At 40.1% G+C, this 22,729-nt stretch overlaps 1 protein-coding gene across 1 annotated transcript in view; it reads right to left on the reverse strand.

Annotated features, from left to right (window-relative positions):
• The window catches only part of GNB4 (G protein subunit beta 4), a 33,875-nt gene extending 13,094 nt beyond the window's left edge, over window positions 1-20,781 (reverse strand). Inside the window, exons 1-2 of the mRNA XM_081137853.1 lie at window positions 20,591-20,781; window positions 5,873-5,970 (exon numbers count right to left, since the gene is read on the reverse strand). Of these exons, the coding sequence (XP_080993979.1) occupies window positions 5,873-5,929 (57 nt within the window). The 5' untranslated portion in view covers window positions 5,930-5,970; window positions 20,591-20,781. The remainder of the gene's footprint in view (window positions 1-5,872; window positions 5,971-20,590) is intronic.
• Between the last annotated feature and the right edge of the window lie 1,948 nt (window positions 20,782-22,729).

Below are 22,729 nucleotides of genomic sequence, written 5' to 3' on the forward strand. Positions count from 1 at the left end.
ATTCAGTGGTTAGTATATTCCCCATCACCACTACCTAATTCCAGAACATTTCCTTCACTCCAAAGAAAACCTCTTCCCTCATCCCCTGGTAATCACTAATTTACTTTTCTATCTCTATGGATTTGCCTGTTCTGGGCACTTTATAAAAATGGAATCATACAATAGATGACCTTTTGTGTCTGGCTACCTAAAAAGAAACATAAGAATCTACATATTTTATAGTATTTATTTTCCACAGACTTCTATTTTAACAAGTATGCTTTTAAAAGCACCTGTTTTCACTTAGTATACTGTTTTCAAGGTTCGTCCATGGGGTAATATATATCAGTACTTCGTTTCTTTCCATGGCCGAGTAATAGTCCATTATATGGATATATCACATTTGTTTATCCATTAATTAACTGATGGACATTTGTGTTTACGCTTTCTGGCTTTTATGAATAATAATGCTTTGAACATCCATGTACAAGTTTTTGTTAACCTGAGAAACTATCAAATTGTCCTTCATAGTAGCTGCACCATTTTATAGTCCCACAAGGAATGCATGAGGGTTCCAATCTCCTCACACCCTCACCAACACTGCTGCTGTCTTCTTTTTTAATTAGTATTATCACAGCCATTTTAGTAGAGGTGAAGTTGTATCTAGTGGTTTGGGTTTGCATGTCACTAATGATTAGTGATACTGAGCATCTCTTCCTGTGGAGTATCTTTACATGTGCTTACTAGCCATTTGTGTATCTTCTTTAGGGAACTGTTTGCCCATTTTTAACAGAGTTGTTTATTGCTGAGTTGTAGGTGCTCTAGTATTCTGAATAGTAGGCCCTTATCAGGTGTATGATTTACAAAATTTCTCCCATTCTATAGGCTGACCTTTCATTTTCTTGATAGTGCCCTCTGACACACAAGTTTCTAACTTTTTAGTCCAATTTATCTATTTTCTTTAGTTGCTTGTGCTTTTAGTGTGTCCTGTTACTTAACCCAAGGTCACAAAGATGAACAACTATGCTTACTTCTAAGAATTTTACACTTTTAGTGTTATAATAGGTGCAATGTAGGAGTCCAAATTCATTCTTTGTATGTGGACATCCTGGTGTTCCAGCACTATTTCTTTCTTTCTTTTTTTTTTTAATATATCTTTATTAATTTCAGAGAGAGGAAGGGAGAGAGAGAGATAGAAACATCAATGATGAGAGAGTCATTACTGACTGGCTGCCTCCTGCACGCCCCTGACTGGGAATCGAGCCCACAACCCGGGCATGTGCCCTGACAGGGAATCGATCCGCATCTCCTGGATCCTAGGTCAAGGCTCAACCACTGAGCCACGCCCGGCCGGACCCCAGCACCATTTCCTGAAAGGATTATTCTTTCTCTATTGAATGGTCTTGTTACTCTTGTTGAAAAACCATATATCTGTGGCCAATTGATTTATTTATGGACTCTCCATTGTATTTCATTATGCAAATATATATTGAGTTTATGATGAAAATATTTTTAATTGTACTCCCTGAGTAAAAATTATCTAGGTTGTCTTAATAAGGCCATAGTATTCAGTTATATTTGTTACTAAGCTTCTGCAAAAGCAAGAGGTCTGAGCTCCCTTCTGTTTGTTCTGGCATCTAGAAGTTGAGGTGATAGGAAGGATATTTATAGTATAACCCAGGTCATTTCAGAAATGTTTTTAAAAATACATAGCACTTCTATGGAAATGCTTTCTAATACACTGGATACAGATGCTAGAAGAAATAAAATATTTTAGATCCAATATAAAAAAAACAGGACATTTCAGGAAAAACAATTTTTACTTAATAGCCATAGTTCATACTAAGTCGCATCTATATATTTACATTAATAGCATTTATACTGATAGCATTAATTAATAACATGTAAGCTGGTGTTTATGCCTAAGCATTACAGGGTAGAGTTTCAGAGACCTTAAAGTTTTACACAAGCTGAAGGGAATTATCAAAAGGTAATGAAACAGAAGTCAATATAACAAAGTAAGGAAAGGAAAGAACACATATAATAAGCAAAAAGTGTTTTAAACCAAGTTTAATCAGATAATAATAAATTTAGAGCATTCGTATCTAAAATCCTCTAAATCTGAAGGGCAAATAAGAAGGGCAATTAATTCTTCTTTCTACACTTGAAACAACTTTCCCCTCAAGGGTTAGGGTAGTATCCTTTTCAACTTTGTTTTTCTCTACTGTGCTTATTAGCATGCTCCTGTACAAAGAGGAAGCACACAATATTTGTTGAATAAATGTGCCAACTGGACAACATGTTCCAGCCAGCCAAGGGAAAAATGCCTGCCTCCCCTTGGAGCAAAGTCTAGATGGAATGAATGCACAATCTTTTTGGCTGCCCTTTCAACCTATTTATAAACACTCAGAATATTTCTATGTCAGGGTATTATAAGTAGCTACACAAACATACGATTTGATTCTCTCATTCTCAGTCAAATTGTGGGTTAAGAAACCTCATTTGGCAAGGAATGATTTAGCCCACTTTCCTGAAATGAAAAGAATTTCCAGAAATGACAGTGATGGCCTGAACCATGTTCCCAAAATGGTGGATTTGAAGACTAAAGTCTAAAAAAGGATTCTCTGATTTTAAGCTTTATGAAATGAGCTATATCATTTAGATCATCTTCTTAGTCAGTCAGTTAAAAAATCTGTTGCCCTGGCCAGTGTAGCTCAGTGGTTAGAGTGCCGGCCCACACACCCAAGGGTCTTGGGTTCGATTCCCAGTCAAGGGCATGTACCTGGGTTGCAGGGCTGATCCCCAGACCCGGTCCGGGTGTGTATGGGAGGCAACCAACTGATGTGTCCTCTCTCACATCGATGTTTCTCTCTCTCACTGAGGCTCAGTTTCCTCAACTACAAAATGAAGTAAAACCATCTACCTCACAGGCTTGCTATGAGGATTAAATGAGATGGGCAAGTCCGCATGCTCTTGGCCAGTCATTACAGAAGCACAAAAAAATTAGGCCCTGACCAGGTGGCTCAGTTGGTTGGATGTTGTCCCAATACCCCAAGGTTGAGGGTTTGATCTCCAGTCAGGGCACATACAAGAAGCAACCATGAATATATAAATAAGTGGAACAATAAATCTCTGTCTCTTAGAAATCAATAAATAAAACTTTTAAAAAAAGAAAAGAAAATTACAAGTCAATATCCCTAATTAACATAGATGCAAAAAAAAATCTCAACAAAAGATTAGCAAATGGAATTCAACAATACATTAAAAGGATCATACAGCATGATCAAGTGGGATTTATTCCAGAGATATAAGAATGGTTCAATACCCACAAATTAATCAATGTGATACAGCAAGTCAACAAAATGAAAGATAAAAATCATATAAGCATCTCAATAGATGCAGAAAAAGCATTTGACAAAATCCAACCATCCACACATAATTAAAAAAACTCTCAACAAAGTGGGTATAGAGGGAACATACCTCAAAATAATGACAAGCCCACAGCTAACATCATACTCAATGGTGAAAAGCTAAAAGCTTTTCCTCTAAGGTCAGAAACTAGACAAGGATGCCCACTCTCACCACTTTTACTCAACACAGTACCATAGGTCACTGCAAAAGCAATTAGGCAAGAAAACGAACTAATAGGCATTCAAATTGAAAAGGAGGGAGTAAAACTATCACTACGTGCAGATGACAGAGTATGATATAGAAAATCCTAAAGACTCAGCCAAAAGACCATTAGAGCCCGGCCGAGCGGGGCTCAACGGTTGAGCATCGACCTAGGATCCAGGAGATAAGGGTTCGATTCCCGGTCAAGGTACATGCCCAGGTTGCGGGCTCGATCCCTGGTCGGGGGCGTGCAGGAGGCAGCCGATCAATGACTCTCTCATCATTGATGTTTCTCTCTCTCTCTCTCCCTCTCCCTTCCTCTGAAATTAATAAAGATATATTTAAAACAAAAATTAAAAAACACACACATTAGAATAAGTGAATTCAGTAAAGTTGCAGGATACAAAATTAATGTACAGAAATCTGTTGTCTATCTATACACTAGTAAAGAACTCTCAAAAAAGAGAAATTAAGAAAACAATCCCATTTACAATTGCGTCAGAAAATTAAAAATATCTAGGAATAAATTTAACCAAGGAAGTAAAAGATAAAACACTGAAAACTATAAAACATTGATAAGTGAAACTGAAGATGCAAAGAAGTAAAAAGATATTTTATGCTCATAGATTGAAAGGCTTAATATTCTTAAAATGTCCATGTTACCCAAAGCAATCTACAGATTCAATGCAATCACTATCAAAACCCAATGGCACCTGGATGGGTGTGGCTCAGCGGTTGAGCATCGACCTATGATCCAGGAGATTGAGGTTCGATTCCCAGTCAGGGCACATGCCTGGGTTGTGGGCTCGATCCCCAGCACGGGATGTGCAGGAGGCAGCTGATCAATGACCCTCTCTTATCACTGATGTTTCCATCTCTCTCCCCCTCTCCCTTCCTCTCTCTGAAATCAATTTTTTAAAAAAGTATATTAAAAAACAAAACAAAACAAAAAACCCAATGGCAACTTTCACAGAAATAGAACAAATCCTAAAATTTTTATGAAACTACAAAAGACCCCCAAATAGCCAAAGGAATCTTGAGGAACAAAAGCAAAGTTGAAAACATCATGCTCCCTGATTTTAAACTATATTACAAAGCTATAGTAATCAAAACAGTATGTTATTGGCATTAAAAAAACACACATAGCTCAATGGAACAGAAGACAGCCCACAAATAAACCCATGCATATATAGTCAAGTGATTCACGACAAAGGAGGCAAAAATATACAATGGGGAAGGGCAGTCTCCTTTCCCTCTTTCCTTGTAGTATCTTTGTAGAGAGCCTGTGCTTGTTCCTTTTTTCTTACTCTTCACTCTTAAATTAGATGAGTTCTTCTGAAATGCTTACTGCAAAAAGTTTGCATTGGAGAGGGCCACAGCAGTGGTCCAGGTTATCAGAGATTCTTCCCCCTGCCTCATCCCAAAGTTCTTCACTTATATTTGTAAGTTGTTTTAGCCCTTAATTTTTCCCTGTGAAAAGAAGCAAGCAGCACCAGGCTACACACAACTAGCCTCTTTCCTCCACCCTGTCAACAAGAGGCTTCCTAAAAGATGGCACGTCTATATCCTTTCATTTTTTCTCTGCCTACCTTGATACTCCTCAGCCCAGGGAAGCATCTGTTCCCACTGTTCTAAAGAAAGGGTTATTGGAGTTGTCCCAGAGGGAGCACTACCTACTCTGTATGAGATTTACTGCTGCAGAAACTCCTCTCAGAGCCTTCCCACCCCCTGAGGCATCACCACACCTGACAACTCTTCCCTATCCTATTACGAAGTTCCAAATTTTGTTACAGGTGGAGCTTGTATTTGTTTCTTATGCTCTTTACTGTTTTGAGTTGATTTCCAAGAGTACAAGACAACAGACATGTCTTTATTATGCCACTAATAATTTTTAATGTTTTTCTGCAATCTAATGTTTTAGAGATGAATAATTTTTAGAATATTACAATGTGATAATATCTGCCTCGTGGTATTGCACCCAAAAATCAAACTACGATTCCAGGTGTGTGACTAAGAAGAGAATTATAATTGTCTTTCAGCAGGGATTACATGTATGATATTAACTTCTTCGGGACACAGAGGCCATTAGTCCAAATATCTATTTGTTAGAATATTTTGGGAGAGTTATTTAGAGGTATGATAAAAACAAACTGACCATTTCTTGTCTTATAAATTATTTAACATCTGTGGACTGATGATCTAATGAACAAATCTGGTTCATTAGTGGTACTAAATAAAAGTTTTAAAATTTTTTTGAAAAAATGAGAAAGATTGCTCTTACCTGGATCTGATTCCGTAGCTGTTCAGCTTCCTGCCTCAACTGTTCCAGTTCACTCATTTTTTGAATTTGTTTACTTCAAACTTAACAACACAAAGCAACTATAAGAAAGAGAGAGAGAGACTAATTCAGTTCTCCATTTATATATTAACCTACTTTAAAAATATTGACATACAGCTGGGGTTTTTTTGGGCCTTCTGAAACCTCAATGAGATAGTCAATTATTACTAGAATGTAAACTTGCTTAGTAAATATAGATCTAGATTATTTATAAAGGATTTTATGGTGGAATGTGATCAGAGGATGGAAAAGAAATCCTGAGTTGTAGTTTTCGAGACTAAATTATAGAGAATTAGTACTAGGAGTCCAGGGAGAAATACTTTACAATAGGGCACCAACAGACATCCCCACGTAGATGTCTAATAGGCACCTCAAACTTAATACTTCAAAACTGAACCCCACCCCACCCTCAGATCTTCGCTATCTCAGTAAATGGTAATTCCATCCTTCCAACTGTTTAAGCCAAAAACCTGGGAGTCATCCTTAACTTGTTTCCTTCATACCCCACATGTATCCAAGCATGTCAGTTAATCCTTCAAAAAAATATCCAGGGTTTGACCAACTCTGATTATGTCCACTTGAACCACCTTGGTCCAAACCATCATCATCTCTCACTTGGTCTCCTTTCTATTACTTTCAACCGCTGTCTAGTCTATTCTAAATATAGCAACTAGTGATTCTTTCAAAACACAAGTCACTCTTCTATTTTAAATCCTACAATGACTTTCCACTCCACTCCTTACCCCCTGGCTTGAACTACAGAGCCCTACTAAACTCTTACACATACCCCTCTGACCTCCTCGGCTATCACTCTCTCTCTCGCTCATTCTGGTCCAGCCACTCAAAAGCTTTCTTGATGTTCCTTGAACACACTAAGTGGGCTCTGCGGCCTCAGTGTCCTCACACTTGCTCTTCCCTCTGCCTGAAATGCTCTTACCCTCCCCCGCCCCGATGATTTCATCATTTGCTTCCTTCTGCTCAAAGATTACCTCTCGGAGGGACCTTCGCTGATAGCACTTAGGCACCGCCCTAGCCCCCTTACCGTCTCCACCAGGTCATCAAAGGCTCAACAGCACCCAGCACGTGTTTGCTCATCTGTTGTCTGTTTCCTCCTAGTAGAATATAAGCTCCTAATGCAGGGACTTGGTTTGCTATATCCCTGTCACCTAAGACACTTTCTTCTCCAGTAAATAAGCTAACCTGAAATAGCTTAAGAAATTTAGGAAATCTGTTCTAAAGATTTAGGATGAGTCACAGAACCAAAAGGCATGAATATTACACCTCGGGAAGAGACCAGAGGCTGAAAACTAATAGTATTCCTTCTCTAATTGCCCTGCTTTACAGATCTTTGTTTTTCATCTTCCTACAGAATAACTTTGTCTGCTTCTCTAAGCACAAGGCTCAGTTTATCTCTCTCCTCAGGTCACAATTAGAGCCCAAAATGACTATCCCAACGCCACATTCCCATGAGAATTGTTTTCAAGTAACCATCCTTCATTCACTTCAACTCTGAAGTGGTATTGAAACTGCTGAATAAAACAATTTTAAGCTAATAATTTAACAGAAATTATTTGATATAAGCACAGGGCTCTTTCAATTACTGTAACTTCTTGACTAAGTTCTTTTTCAACATGAATATCTGATTCATTTAACACATTTTAGGTAACTAGCATATAGTGAACGCATTGTAAGTGGAGCAGAAAGCAGCATATCAGTTATCTTTAAAAGTTCAGCTGTACCAGTCACAAATATCGAAAAATACCAATGAGCCACTGTATCCAAGCCAATTTATTAAACCAAATGGAAAAAAATACAGTATAATTCAAACTGCCTTCTCCATCCACTTCTTCAAATGCCCACAGAATTTTTACTAAAGCAAGGCATTATGTAGCCTGTACAATTATACTGCTGTGTTAGTGAACAGCTATTTCAATCTGCATGAGACAAGGAAATACAAATATCTTAGCTACTAATAATTTTCATGCTAATCATGAAAGCATATAAAAAGAAAAAAATATTTTAAATTGCACTTTGAAAACTTAAGGATAAACTACTTTTGCTTACTAAGTCTATTCACCAGAAAAGTTAATTTCAAGTTGTTATAATTAAATCTGAAATGTTCTACTTTTCTCTTTGCAATCTTGATTTATAGTTCCTATACTCTGTAAAATTCAAAAAACCCTGAACCCATAATGAATTAGGTTGTTATGATCGTTCTTATTGAGGGATTTAAATACATAATTGCCTACCCATCCTCAGTATTCCATAAACACATATTCCATGTGGCTTTCTTTCTCAAGAAATCAGCCAAAAATTTAGAGCTGCATGGTGAATGGATAAGAGAGAAAAACAGGCCGGTGTGGCTCAGTTGGTTTGGCATCATCCCATGCACTACGAGGTCACTGGCTGGAATCTCAGTCAGGGCACATGCCTGGGTTTTGGGCTTGATCCCCAATAGGGGGCGGGCAGGAGGCAGCTGGTCAATGATTCTCTCATTGATGTTTCTCTCTCTCTCTCTCCCTCTCCATTCCTCTAGCTATAAAAATAAAAACATATTTTTAAAAAGAGAGAAAAACAGAAGTTAGAGATGCTGTAACTGTAGCATAGGCATTAAGTTTTGTTTTTGTATCTTGCTACCAGGATAGAGCCTGCAACTGGGGTATGTGCCCTTGGCCGTATTTGAACCCAGGACCCTTCAGTCTGCAGACCGATGTTCTAACCAGAGCCAAACCAGCTAGGGCAGAAGTTTGCAGATTTTAAAAAAGTATGTTCATCAAATATCACATAGTGCCCCAAATGGACCCTGGGGAAGCATGTCACATAAGCAAGAAAGCGTATTCCTGTAGTTAAGATGTAAGCACATTCACAACTAGGTGGGAAAAATAGACTAGCAAGTTTCATGTTAGTTCAGGTCAGGTTCTGGCACCAAATGAGTTCAAAATCACGTAAGCTTTTGCCATTAAATGTATTTAAAAAACTGAAGTTTCAAAGCAGTTTGGATCTCCAAGCTGTAGATAGAGATTGTTAAACTGAAATATATAAAAGCAGGATACAAAGGCACGACAACCCAGACTTAAAAAGACACCAAGTAGGAGTTAGCCAACCAGGAGATGACATTTATTGAGCACTTACTATGTGCCATGCCCTGTTCAAAACTTTTCATCATAACTCATTTAAGTTCAAATCAAGCCCAAAGGTAGGTGCTAATATCTTCCTCATTCTGCAGATGAGGAAACTATGTTAGGGGGTTTATGGGCCTTACCCAAGGTCACAGAACCTAACATGCTTGAATGTGACTGTATTCTGTGTGATCCCAGAAACTGCTTAATCTCTCCGAGTCTCAATTCTGCAATCAGGTGTTCTCGTCTCTGTCCTCAAGGGAAACAATACATCTGGCAAAATCTTGGCTTTTTTTTTTTTGGCAGCCATTACCTCCTTTAAATATTCTATTTGTATTTGGTCCTGCTTTACTCTTTCAGACATACAAGGATGAAATAAACACCAGGACTGGAAAGGATAGCTTAGGAACAAAGCTATCTTTTATCTTGAAATACCCAAGCTGCCTGAAAACAGCTTGAAATAAAAATTTTTTAATTTTAAAGCTTAAATGCATTAAACTTTGTTAAGTAGCAAAGTATATGAGAAAATACCCACTAAGAAAACAGTGTTTCATGTATCTTTGGAATTAACTAAAAAAAGAACTTGGATTATGAACTGCCAAAAGTCATTTATATATATACATATTTTTTAAATTTTTTTTAAAAAGGAACTTGTGATTAAGTTTTCTTACCAAGACACAACATGATCAGTCCTCACACAGTAATAATCAATAAGAAAACGAGTTCTTTATCTAGATATCATAAATCAATCTATTTGGGGTGACCACTTTGGATAATAATTAGGGGTTTTGTCATTGACCAAGACATGTCAGTGTTGCAGAAATCTAAACCGAGATGATGCATTCCATGACCCAATAAAATGTCATGCATAGCCCGGCCGGGTGTGGCTCGGCGGTTGAGAATCGACCCAGGATCCAGGCAATCGGGTTCGATTCCTGGTCAGGGTACATGCCCCAGTTTCGGGCTCGATTCCCCAGCAGGGGGTGTGCAGGAGGCAGCCGATCAATAACTCATTATTTATGTTTCTATCTCTCTCTCTCCCTCTCCCTTCCTCTCTGAAATCAATAAAGATATATATATATTTTTAAATGTGATGCATATACCCTGGCCAGAGTGGTTTAGTGGTTAGAGCGTCAGCCCTTGCACCAAAGGGTCTCGGGTTAGGGCACATACCTGGGTTGCAGTTTCGATCCCCAGCCCAGTCAGGGCGCATGCAGGAGGCAACCAATCAATGTCTCTCTCTCACATTGATGTTTCTCTCTCTCTCCCCCCCTTCCTCCGTCCCTTTCACTCTCTCTAAAAAGAAATGGAAAAATATCCTTGGGTAAGGATTAAACAAATAAATAAATGTGCACATCTTTAAAAAAAAACAACAGCAAGTCTGTGATATTAGTCTGAAACGAACAGATATCCACCAATGCTACTTCAGCATCACACTTTATTAACCAAAATGCCATACAATTGCTGTCTTGGGTTTAGACCAACAGCTAATGAATAACTCTGGCTAGATATTTGGGATTCCACTCCATCCCCAGCTCCTACCCTCACCACTAATGTTCTCAAAATCCATCAATCAAAGGGAGCTTGAACAGCGTATTTATTTTGAGTTACATTTAGTTTTATTCTACTGCTCTGATCTTCCTACTGTTTTCATCCTGCAACACTCAGGGTCCCTTCATGCTCTCTCATTATCACCTCTAACAACTTCACACAGATGCTCCCTCACTGAAAGATTAGTTATCACATAACCATAGGTGAAACTTGCACGCCACCATTTGTCCTTTATGTCTTAAGGCATGGAGGAGTCTCCGTGTGTGTTTTTAAATTTGTTTTTCTGCCCCCAAAGCTTCTGTAATGGCACATTAATAATTAATAAATATTCTAAACCCCCTTGTTGATAAGTTTTAATTCCCATTGATAAAGGTTAACTATACCATGAAAACGAATATCTAAGTTTAAAAACCTTTAAGTACCAACTGCTTTTGCTTTTTATACCATATGACAGGAAACAGCATTTTTCAGAGTTTAACCTCCCCCAACAACTTCCCTAGAGGCCCATTTAATAAATAAGGCACATAATGAAGATCCCTTGTTGAAAAATTTCAATTTCCTTAAGTAATTAGCTGTCTACCACATTCCACTTAAATACATAATTTAATTTACGTAAGTCTAGAAAGTAAAAAAAATTAATTATTTCCTTATAAAAACCGGTCACTATAAGCTTCATTAACTATCCTAAATACAATGTATGATTTAATTGGACATGCTAATTAGACAACAGAGCCTCATGCAGCTTAAGCTGCATTACTGGGCTTTAATTTCACATTACCAAATAGTTAAAGCCCAATTTTTGTACTTGAAACACTTCCTGGATAAAGGTGTTTATTTAGGTGGGGAGCTCATAAAAACTGAAGGGGAAACGAATGGAGTCAAGCCATTGCTAAATGTAACTATAACAAAAATATCAAAAATCTCTATGCAAGAGCCCAGAGATTATTAGCTCTTTGAGCACAGGGACCATTGTTCTCATCTTTTTCCCTCCCAAGGTAATGTTCTCACTTTACGGTACAGATTCTATCAGTTTCTCTATAGCTAAAATGTATTACAAGTTAGATGATGAAGAAATAGTGAGGCTTCTAAAAACAACACATTTTTGAATAGCTAAGAATGAATGTTTAAGGACAGTCATTACCAAATGTTTATAAAACAAAAAACTACAAATAGAAATCAACAGGCGAGCAGACATGGCACATCCATGAAATGAAATATTCGGTGGCTTTTAAGAAGAGAATGTTAGAGCTCTAAAGTACTTGCAAAGATGCCAACACTAATGATACCTTCTGAACAAATGCTCCCTTTTGGGGTTCCAACTGGAATCCCAGTGGAATCTGCCCTTATGTAGCAAAGTATATACTGAGTTTCCTTGGTAATAACTCTAGGGCACAGGAACCAACCGTGCTAAAACCAAAATTGGAGGAGGCGGGGGCGCGGATTTAAACTGTATACAGCTTAAATATAAAATGTGGACATTAAGAGAAATTTTAATATTATTTTAGCAGGTAGCTAGTACACGAGTTTTGACATTTAATGTGATTTCTACTTCAAAACATTAAATAAGATATAGTTCCCAGCAATTCGAGAAGAAAAGGCTCTCCATAATGCATACTAGACAAATGGTATAGAGGAACAAACGGTACTGAGGAACGCATCAATCATTTCTTGACATAACTGTTGCACCAAAGGATATCCTTTGGTACTGGTACCATCCGTGGGACATGAGTAGGAAGGCGGTGAAGCATAATAACCAGGAGCGCTGCCTCTCGAACCCACTATCCGGGTGTGAACACTGCCTTCTTCACTGGTGTATGCTAACTGACATATAGAAAAGTTGACAAAAGTTAACTGAAATTCTTATTAGTTTAGAAAAAGATGCCTTTGAATTAAATATGGAAAATATTTAAAATATTTTAATAGAAAGAATTGTTTTTAAGTAGAAATTATTTAAAGTAATCAAAACATTTTGGAGCTAGTTTTATATTTTCATCCTACGCCAGACATCTCTAAATCTATTGCTCTTCTTGTTTTCATTCTTTCCAATCATTTTGTTGTTAATCTTCACCAGAGGACATTTTTTCCATTGATTTTTAGAGAAAGTGAAAGGGAGGGAGGGATGAGGGGGAGAGAGAAACATCAATGTGTGAACTGCACGCGTGCCAACTGGGGCTGGGGATGGAACCTTCAACCCAATACGTGCCCTTGACTAGGAATAGAACCCTCCATCCTTCGGTGCTGGGAGCTGATGCTCTAACCACGCAGCCACACTGGCCAGGGCTTTCTAATCTTCTTCTTATTAATCTAGAGGCTGACCTAAAATTAAAATTTTCAAATCTTTGTAATTTAAAAGTTAATTATCCAGTTTGTGATCAAGGTTCTTATTTTTATTTTTCCAATCACCATTTATTCCCCCATACCCTCTTCCACCTCCATCCCCCCACCCCACCCCCACCCAGCAATCAAGGCTCTTCCGTTTTTTTGTTTCTTCTGACTGACCTATTCTATTCATCTGCTGCTTTTAGTATTACCTCCACCAGAGGGCAGGCAAAAGAAAGATGAAGTTGTGGAAAACAAAGCTGGTCACTTCCAGAGAAGCTTTAGCAGTGTCACAAAGAAACTCTAAGCACCACTAACATAAGATTCTCTGAGGCAGTCTCATTTGAAAATAGGATTAAACACAGCAAGAAAGTTGGCAAATATTAATTCATGTTATCTATTCATTTATTTAAATATCTGAGTTCCAAACACATGCCAGGCACATTCCAGGCCCTAGGGATTCAGCAGTCAACAAAACAAACAAAAGTTCCCGTTGTCATGGAGCTTTATTCTATATCTGTCTAGGAGAAAGATAATAAAGCATATAAATAAATAACAACTTCAAGTACAGATAAATACTATGGGGGGAGCGGAACTGCAAGAAATTAGAGGGTGACAAGGAAGGCTATTTTTAAATCAATTAATCTAAAAAGACCTGAATGAAATGACTGAAGGACTCATGCAGTAAATGGGGGAAGGGCAGTCCAGGCAGAAGAAACAGTAAATGCAAAGGCCATGAGGCAGAAACTAGGCTGGCCTGCTGCTGAATCAACAGCAGAGAGGAAAGTGAGGCTGGAGGGAAGTGAGCAAAGCAGAAGAGATTAAGGAGATGAGCAGGAACCCAGCCATGTGACCATGCAGGCCTCCAGACCGTAGTGAAAACTTCAAGCTTTATCTAACAGTAATGGGTTCAGATGACTGAGAGATACAATCTGATTAGCTTTACATCTTTTAAAGTTCATGCTGGCTGCTGGGAGACAGAGATTGGAAGTTGAAAGACCAGTTAGCTACAGCAATGGTTCAGGCCCGGAAACAGGGTGGCTTGACACAAGGGTGGTGGCCGAGGAGCTGATAAGAAATAGTCAAACTTGGAATAATTTTAAGTTAGAGCCCATAATACTTGCCAATGAAGGAACAGATATAGGATGAGTGAAACAGGGGAACTGAGGGTAACTCTTAGGATTTTTAGCATGAGCAACTAACACGGAGAAGAGGAAGAAACGACAGCCGGTGAGGCAGGATGAAAATAAGAGTCGGTGTCTCAGAAGGAAAAAAAAACAAAAACTATCACCTGTGTCAAACGTGGCTGAGGGATCTAATTTGGCAAGACCGACATCCCTGGTGACCGGGAGGAGGATGGTTTCCTGGCACAGAAGAGATGAAGTCTCTCTGGAGGGGGTTCAGAAGAACATGTGAGATGAGATGAGGAGTTGAGCAGAAGAGAGAGCCTACATGAAATCTTTGAGAGGTTTTTTTAAGCCTGGCCGGGCATGGTTCAGCGGTTGAGCGTCAACCTAGGATCCTAGGCAATCGGGGTTCGATTCCTGGTCAGGGCACATGCCCGGGTTGTGGGCTCGAACAATGACTCTCTCATCATTGATGTTTCTATCTCTCTCTCCCCCTCTCCTTTCCTCTCTCTGAAATCAATAAAGATAAATATTTTTTTAAAAAAGGCAGTTTTGTTTGCTTTGGGTACACTGAACGTTTTAATTTTTAAAAAATTTTTTTTAAACATATCTTTATTGATTTCAGAGAGAGGAAAGGAGGGAAAGAGAGATAGATAGAAACATCAATGATGAGAGAGCCACTGATCGGCTGCCTGGCCCGCAACCCGGGCCTGTGCCCTGACTGGGAATCGAACCCCAATCTCCTGGATCCTAGGTTGATGCTCAACCACTGAGCCATGCCCAGCCGGGCTGAACATTTTATTTTTAACTTTTCATTTTTTAAAATTTGAAACTTAAAGCTGGAAAAAGTAGTATAATGAACACCCTTTTACCCTCCCTAGAATCACCAACTGTTAACATTTGCCACATTTGCTTTATCTCGATCACTCCCTATACACATATTATTGCTTATCCGTTTGAGCGTATAGTGAAGATATTTTGACCCTTTACTCCTAAATAATTTACTGTGTATCTTTTAAGAACAAGGGCATTCTCTTACATAACCACAGTATAATGATCAAATTCAGGACACTTAACTGATATAACACCGCTATTTAATATGCAGTACATATTCAAATTTCACCAATGTCCCAATAATGTTCTTGAGCAACTGGATTTTCCAATCCAAGATGCAATCCAGGATTATGCATTGCATTTCACTGTCAGGTCTCTCCTCAACTTCCTTTAATCTGGAACAGTTCCTTTGCCTTTCTTCATCTTTTGGAATATTAACATATTGGAAGACTACAAACCAGTTACTTTGTGGAACAATCCTCAATTAACGTTCCTCAATTGTTTCCTCATGATTAGATTTTGGTTATGCATTTCAGAACTACTACAGAAAAGTAATCATGTCCCTAGTTCAAGCACATCAAGAGGAATAGGTTTATCCCACTACTGGTGATGTTAACTTTGATCTCTTGGTTGAGGTGGTGTCTGCCAGATCTCTCCACTGTGAAGTTGTTTCCCCTTGGTCGTTAATCTCTAGAGAGATCATTGGAAATTGTATTCATATTGGTCTCCCTACCAAACCTTCTCTAGTAGTGGCAGTTGCCTGAACTAATATTACCATGATAACTGCAAACCGCTGACTTCTATCGTTTCTTCTACATTGTTTTATTGGCTGTCTGTCTGGCAGAGCATTCCCCTTTTCCGTATTTTATTTATCGTGGACTTGTGAACTCTTTATTTTATTCAATGGGTTATAATCCATTATTATTGTTAATTCATTTTGATGCTCAAATTTTCCCAGATTGGGCCATTCAAGCTAGTTCCTGTGTCCTTTTCATATGTCCCCACCAAATTTTTTGGAATGCTTCTTTACTTTGTGTTCTAGGGTCATCTTACACTTTCCCTGCCCTAGCTCTGGAACCAGCTATTTAGATCTGGGCACTGGTTGTGCTCACTGCTGCTAGGATGTCATTGCTTCTAGGCACTTTCATTAAGACAGAACTAGGAAATATACATGTATATATGTATGAATGTACATATATTTTAATCACAAGTTCATGCTGATAACTCTAATTCCAATCCAACACCAAGGAGTTCTTCACTGCCTTCTTCCATTTCATATTTTTATTTCCTTTCTCCCACAGTTAAAACTCCAGGTCCCCAAATGTCAATAAATTTACTCATGTACCCAGTCCTACAATATTCATGAAATAGTTTCAGAATTGCTATGACTTGTCTCTACCACTAAAATAATCACCTACTATACACGGTTCAAGATTTTTTTGGCATTCCTTTTTATCTTTAGATTAAAGGCATAGAGTCAAAGTCCTATGTTAAAAGCAGACTTGGGGACCAAATAGATGGTGACGGAAGATGATTTGACTTTGGGTGGTGGGCACACAGTGCAATATACAGATCATGTATCACAGAAATGTACACTTGAAACCTATACAATCCTACTAACCAATGTCACCCCAATAAATTTAATAAAATAAAAAGATAAAAAAATAAAAACACACTTGGATTCACTCCTTTCTTCTGAGAGCTGATGTTATTCACTGAAATACAGTTGGTTCACTGGTTGCTGTTTATATTCAATTTTGGAGGTTTTTTCCTCCACCCGACCTTGTTCATTTTATTTTTGAACATATAAAACATGAACAAACCCCAAAACTATACAAAAAGATATAATCAGAGCAGTGCCATTTCCTCCATTATCCCTTTTTTTCAGTTCCTACCCGACCCCCCCCCCCAGGTAACTAATTAGTTTCTGGTTATCTCTCCCATATTTATTTTTGTTATACCCAAAAATTATGCTTTCCACATGTGGAGCAGAGATGGGGGAGCATACTGGTTTAAGAAAGGATTTTATTTACGAGGGGACACATAACAGAATGTTTGTGTAATAATGTAAATGGTGCCATAAATAACTGAAATGGAAGGTGTAGATGGGACAAGATAATTACAGGGGAAATATCTATAAAAATATCTCCTGGTTTAGCCCTGGCTGGGTGGCTCAGTTGGTTGGAGCATCATCCTGTACGCCAAAGAGGTGGCGGGTTTGATTTCCCGTCAAAGCACATGCCTAGGTTGCAGGTTCAATCCCCAGTCTGGGTGCATATAGGAGGCAATGATCTATGTTTCACTTGCTTGCTCTCCCCCTTCTCTCTCTAAAAATCAAGAAAAACATATCCTCAAGCAAGGATTAAAAATTATATATATATCTTCTTATTTAATTTGAGGGATATCAAATGGTTACCATATTCCAAAATAGATTGCCATCCTGTTTGTAACCTTCCAAATTAGTTATATCCATGGCTCTAGAGAACCCACATTAAATGTGGTTATTGTTTTGGAAGGATAATTAAGCTAGCACTACCTATTAATGTCAACAGAAAAAAGTCTGCCATAGCAAGAGGGAGGTTTTGAATTCTGAGCTAGACATTTAATCAGGAATAAATAGAGAGGTAAGAGGAGAATGGCTGATGTGAGGATCTATGTAATAACACGAACGAATAGTAATGATCATGCTGGGAAAACAAAGTCACATCTCTAACATGTCTTAGAAAAGTTACAAATATGCTAAAAATTTATGCTAGTAATTGAGGATCATTCCTTATGCCCTGGCTCTAAGTCAATGTGGCACAGAAAACATGGACTTTAGAGATGGAGTGGTCTGACCTTGAATCCCAACTGAATTACTTAACAACTACATGACCACTGGCACACCTCTGAGGCGGTTTCCTTACCTGTAGAACTGGACAATGCCTCCTTTGCCCAGTTAATGTGAGATATAAATAGAATAATGTATAGCATTGCCCCTGGCCCACAATAGATGTTCAATAAACAGATGTTCCTATCATAAATGCAGATTAAACTCGTCAGCGAGGTAAAGAAACTAATCACACGATGTATTTCAATGAGGTGCCTGAAAGAAATCCAAGAAATCACACCATCCCAGGCAGTATTTGATAAGAGCAGAAAAATGTACAACACATACTTCCAATTGTCAATTTTCAAAATGTCCCAGAGCCTATTTTTAAAGTGTAAAAATATGTGCTGACATACTAAAGTGTCAACGATTCAAAAGAAACAATTCTGGGGAGATGTTAATCAAATGGTACAAACTTCCCAGTTATAAGATGAGTAAATTCTGGGGATTTTATGTACAGCATGGTGACTAGGGTTAACAACACTCACTTGCACATTTGAAAGTTGCGAAGAGAGTAGTTCTTAAACGCCCTCACCCCCCCCACACACACACGCACAAAAGTAATTAGGTGAGGTGATAGATGTGTTTAACTAAACTTATTGTGGTAATCATTTTGCAATAAATATGTGTATCAAATCATCATGATGTACATCTTAGACTTACACAATGTTATATGCCAATTATATCTCAATAAATGTGGAAAAATACTAAAAGAAGCAATTCTACAGGTTATTCTGAGAAATGACTCAGAATAGCCTAAATAATGTCTATGGCTTACAGAGATAAACCTAAATATATCACAAGCCATACTAACCAATTTTATAGTTTTATAAATATGCACACACAAGAGAGTTAATCATGTTCAGAAAACAGTATTTTTAAAGTTTCTATTTCAGTTTCAAATTCATCGACAAACCAAAATGCAACAAAGAAAATCTTGAAACGATCTTTAACCAAATACTAAAATATATAATAAACTTTCAGAGCTGTGGACAAAAAAGGGGCTCTGTAATAAATCTAACCGAAAGTAACCTCACAGAGTGATCTGATCAGAAATTCCTAACTGGGCAGGTCACGGTGGGTAGTTACACCTCAGGCCTGTAACTGCCCTAGTAAAAGGTTATCTTTGTCTTAAGCAAACCCTGTCCATTGTTTTTTGTGCATCTAGGTTAACACACCTTTGAAATGCTCCTTTTCAAGAGAGCACATAACCTTGTTAAGTATCCTGTAATCCATGGATTTTCAACTGGTGTGCCGAGGCAGGCCCACTGGTGTGCCACAAGAATTTTTAAAACATGCAATTCCTGACTATTTAGTCAGGGGCACTGACCTCTTTCCCTTATAGATTGTCAAATAAAAAAATAACAATGGCCAACACAACAATAGCAGCCAGGTGTGGATGAATCAAAATAATACTTTTTTTTTTTTTGGTCAGATTGTTAGAAAAATATATTTTGGTGTGCCACAGAATTTTAGTAATTAGTTTAGTGTGCTCTGAGATTTAAAAAAAAAAAAAAAAAAAGGTTTTAAAATCGCTGCTGTAATCCAATCAATCGCCGATTTCCCTGCCTTGCTTTTCCCCATGGGTTCATGCAGTGTTTCTTGGGTTCTCTCCAGTAATTCTCAGGGAGCATTTGACGTCTTGCTTCCCCACATGTAGTCAGTTTGGCTCAAATAAACAAAACCAAAAAAAATCTCTACAGCTTTGGGCGTTCTTACCTCCACAGAGCGTAGAATCAGTAACAACCCAAAAGCCCCACACTTAAGAATTAAAATGTGCAGTGGCAGAGACTCAAAGCAGACAATCTTGTGCATAGAGACCTTTGTTTTCCTCCTGACTAGAAAGGACTTCTCTTTCATCTTAAATAAGCAGTGTGTGCTCTACCTCTAGTCTACAAGATGTACTTAAAGGCCACCATCTCAATTTACAAGGCTAAAATGGGCTGCTAACACCGTGATCTAATCAACAATTAAACCTCTTAAGAAAACTTCCCAGGAGGGTGCCAGTCCACCGGCCCAGCTGGTTTGCCAGCGGCGGGGAGGCGCAGGGATGCGCCCACATCCTTGACTAGAGGAGGAAAGGAAGGAGTGGGGAACGGGAGAGATGCAAAATAACAACGCATGGCTTCTGTGAACAAATGAACGTGTTTTTAAGCGTTTGGGAAGTCAATCTTCCTTTACCGAATAGCAATAAATATCTAAGTACAAGGCAATCACTTGTGTTTTGCAGCAGAAAAAAGAATGTGGAGAGAAAAGGAAAACATTTCATTATGTACTGAACATACAAGTATTCGAAATCCATTAATCCCCGCCACACCCCACACCCCCAAAATGCTGGGCATCCTATCATTTCCAAAATACATTTGACAAGAAACCACCGGGCTCACTTTTAGCACTCGGTGGAGAACTTTTATGAGCTTCCCCAGCGCTCTCACCCAACAATTCTTACGGGCAATCCCGAATAGCCGCTATTTGCAGGTAAACACGAGCTCTCACTCTGTCCCGGAGGGCTCGGGGCGTGAAGAGGGACCCCGGGGACCCGAGGCCGGGGATACGGGCGGACCCTGGCTTCCCGGGACGCGGGTCCGAGCGGCCCAGGAAGTGTCCGAGCCCGTCTCCGCGCCCGAGCAGAGCGCGACTGAGGCGCGCCCGCGCCGTCCCCCGACAGGGTCCGCGCCGGAGCCCCGGGTGCCGGCGTCAGAGGGGACCCAGCCGGCCCCGCGCCGCCAACCGGGCCGGGTTCCGCCGCGACGGCCCGGCGGCGCCTCACGCCCCCTGCGGGAAGCCGGGCTCCCCCTGCGGGGCGCACCGACCGGCCGCAGCTCCCGCCACCGCCGCCTACCTGGAAGGAGCTCCGCCGCCGGTCGGCTGGACGCCGCCTGGGTCCGCCGGGCGCTCAGCAGCCGCACGCGCGCGGAGCCGGCGAGCAGGGCGCAGAGCACCGCGGCGATCCGCCGGCCACACCCAGGCCCGCGCCGCTCCGCTGCCAACTCCGCGACGCGCCGGGGCCGGGGCCGGGGCCGGGGCGGGGGCGGGGACGTGGCTCCAGGCGCGAGGCACGAGGCGCGAGGCGCGAGGCGCGCGGAGCCGGCGGGGACGCGCCGCGGGCGCGCGCAGGCCCTGGAGCGCGCGCGGCCTGGGCGGGGGGCGCGGGGAGCCGGCAGCTTCTGCTTCCTATTTTCTGTCTCGTTTCCTGCCAGAAGAAGAAAAACATTAATTCCCGGGCAGTTTCGTTTTCTTGTCGGCGTGGCGCCTGGATGCCGGCGCATACTTCTGAGCGGCGCCCAAGTGGCGTGGCCAGTGCTCTTCCAGGTACCGCGCACGCCTCGGTCTACTCCGGGGCAGGCCGGGGGGCTGACTTAGAAGCCCCCCAAGGTCCCGTTTAGATTTAACATGAAATTCTAAATGTAAGAAACACACTGACGCCCGGAGTTATACAAATGGCACTGCGGTCCCAGGTCTAACGTGGCCAGTCCTGTGACTGCACCGTCTCAGGGCCTCGATTTCGTCGCTGGAAAATAGGCATAAGGTTACCCGCCTGAAAAAGGTGCTAAGAGATGACATGCGATAACGTTTGCCCAGAGCCTGCCTCTAAAGAAATGATCGATACTTGGAAGTTATCGTTAGTGCTGTCACTGGTGACCCCAGGCCTTCCCGAGAACCCTGTCGTGTCAAGTCGCCCTCCTCTGCACGAGTTAAACACCACGGGCATCTCAACCAGCTTCTTTTTCACATTTCTCTGGCTGTTTGGTGTTTCAAATGTCATAAAGTGAATGCAACGACCCAATTGACTCGCTCGGGAGTCAGTGCCCGCCCAGGAGCAGTTTTCCTTTCTCCACCCCCATCTTTCTTCTGAGTTAATTTCAGTTTGACAGACTGTTGCTATAGCATTCCTTCTCTGACGTCAAACAATTTAAAGAAATAGCCCTGGGTGAGGAAAACTGCAGAGGAGCTCTTGGTGGAGTTTCTGTGCTGGAGAAAGGTTGGAACAGTATCATGAGAGAGCTTGAACACCTCCGCAGCTTTCCATTCCTTCTTCGGCAGCTTCCCATTATCACCTGGAACGCGTCTCTTAGTGCCTTAAAAGAGATGATGCCATTATAAGCACACCCTGATGGCCACTGTGAAGAAAAAAAAAGTGGCCGTTTTGTATAACAGCCAGACCATGACAAAAGTAGAAAGAGTCGTGGGGCTAGGATGATGAGATTATAGGTAGCTTTAGCCCGAATTTTCATTTTCCCTAAGGTGGGGTGCTATTTTCCATTAAAAAGGGGAGAAATGCCAAATCTTCTTCATATCAAAGTGTCAGAAACCTTGAGTAGGACCTGTGTGGTTTGCATCGGTAACTTTAAATGTTTTAATGATTAAATCCTGAGCTTTACCATTGTCCATTTTAGGAGGAAGCAAAGGAAAATTGTTATTTAAGGACTGCCTATCAAGTACTAGGCTCTCTGCTTTCTTATATCATACTAATTCTCATAATGATCTTACAATGTGTTGTAACCCCCTTTACAGATATGGAAACTGAGACTCAGTGGGATTAAGTAATTTAGCTAGAGTCACACAGGGAGTAGCAGAATTGTATGTGGAACCTGGGTTGGATGGACTCCAAAGCCCACTTCAAATGCTTTCTGCCTTGTTCTTGGACACTGACATTTAACAGATATTATAGGGTTTTGAGAGGTGATTTGGTTAAGATTATCAGTTGAAAAACAAGTTGCTGGTATTTAGGAAAGCCCAGTGGAAAGTACTGAGATGTTCTATTTCAGAAAAGATTAGGGGAAATAAAAATCAACAGCTTCTAAGCACAGAAACCTGAAAAGATCTAACAAGAATTTTACTAGTCTTTGAAGATTTGAGAATAAATTACACAAAATGATGACTTTAACCTTCTTGAAAATTGTATGTGGGCAGAAATGTTACTAGAAGAATAAAGTCCAAGTACAAAAAAGGAAAGTTTAATTATTATCCAAAACTAGTC

Source organism: Miniopterus schreibersii (genome assembly GCF_964146895.1).
Source record: "Miniopterus schreibersii genome assembly, chromosome: 5".
NCBI classification, from domain to species: domain Eukaryota; kingdom Metazoa; phylum Chordata; class Mammalia; order Chiroptera; family Miniopteridae; genus Miniopterus; species Miniopterus schreibersii.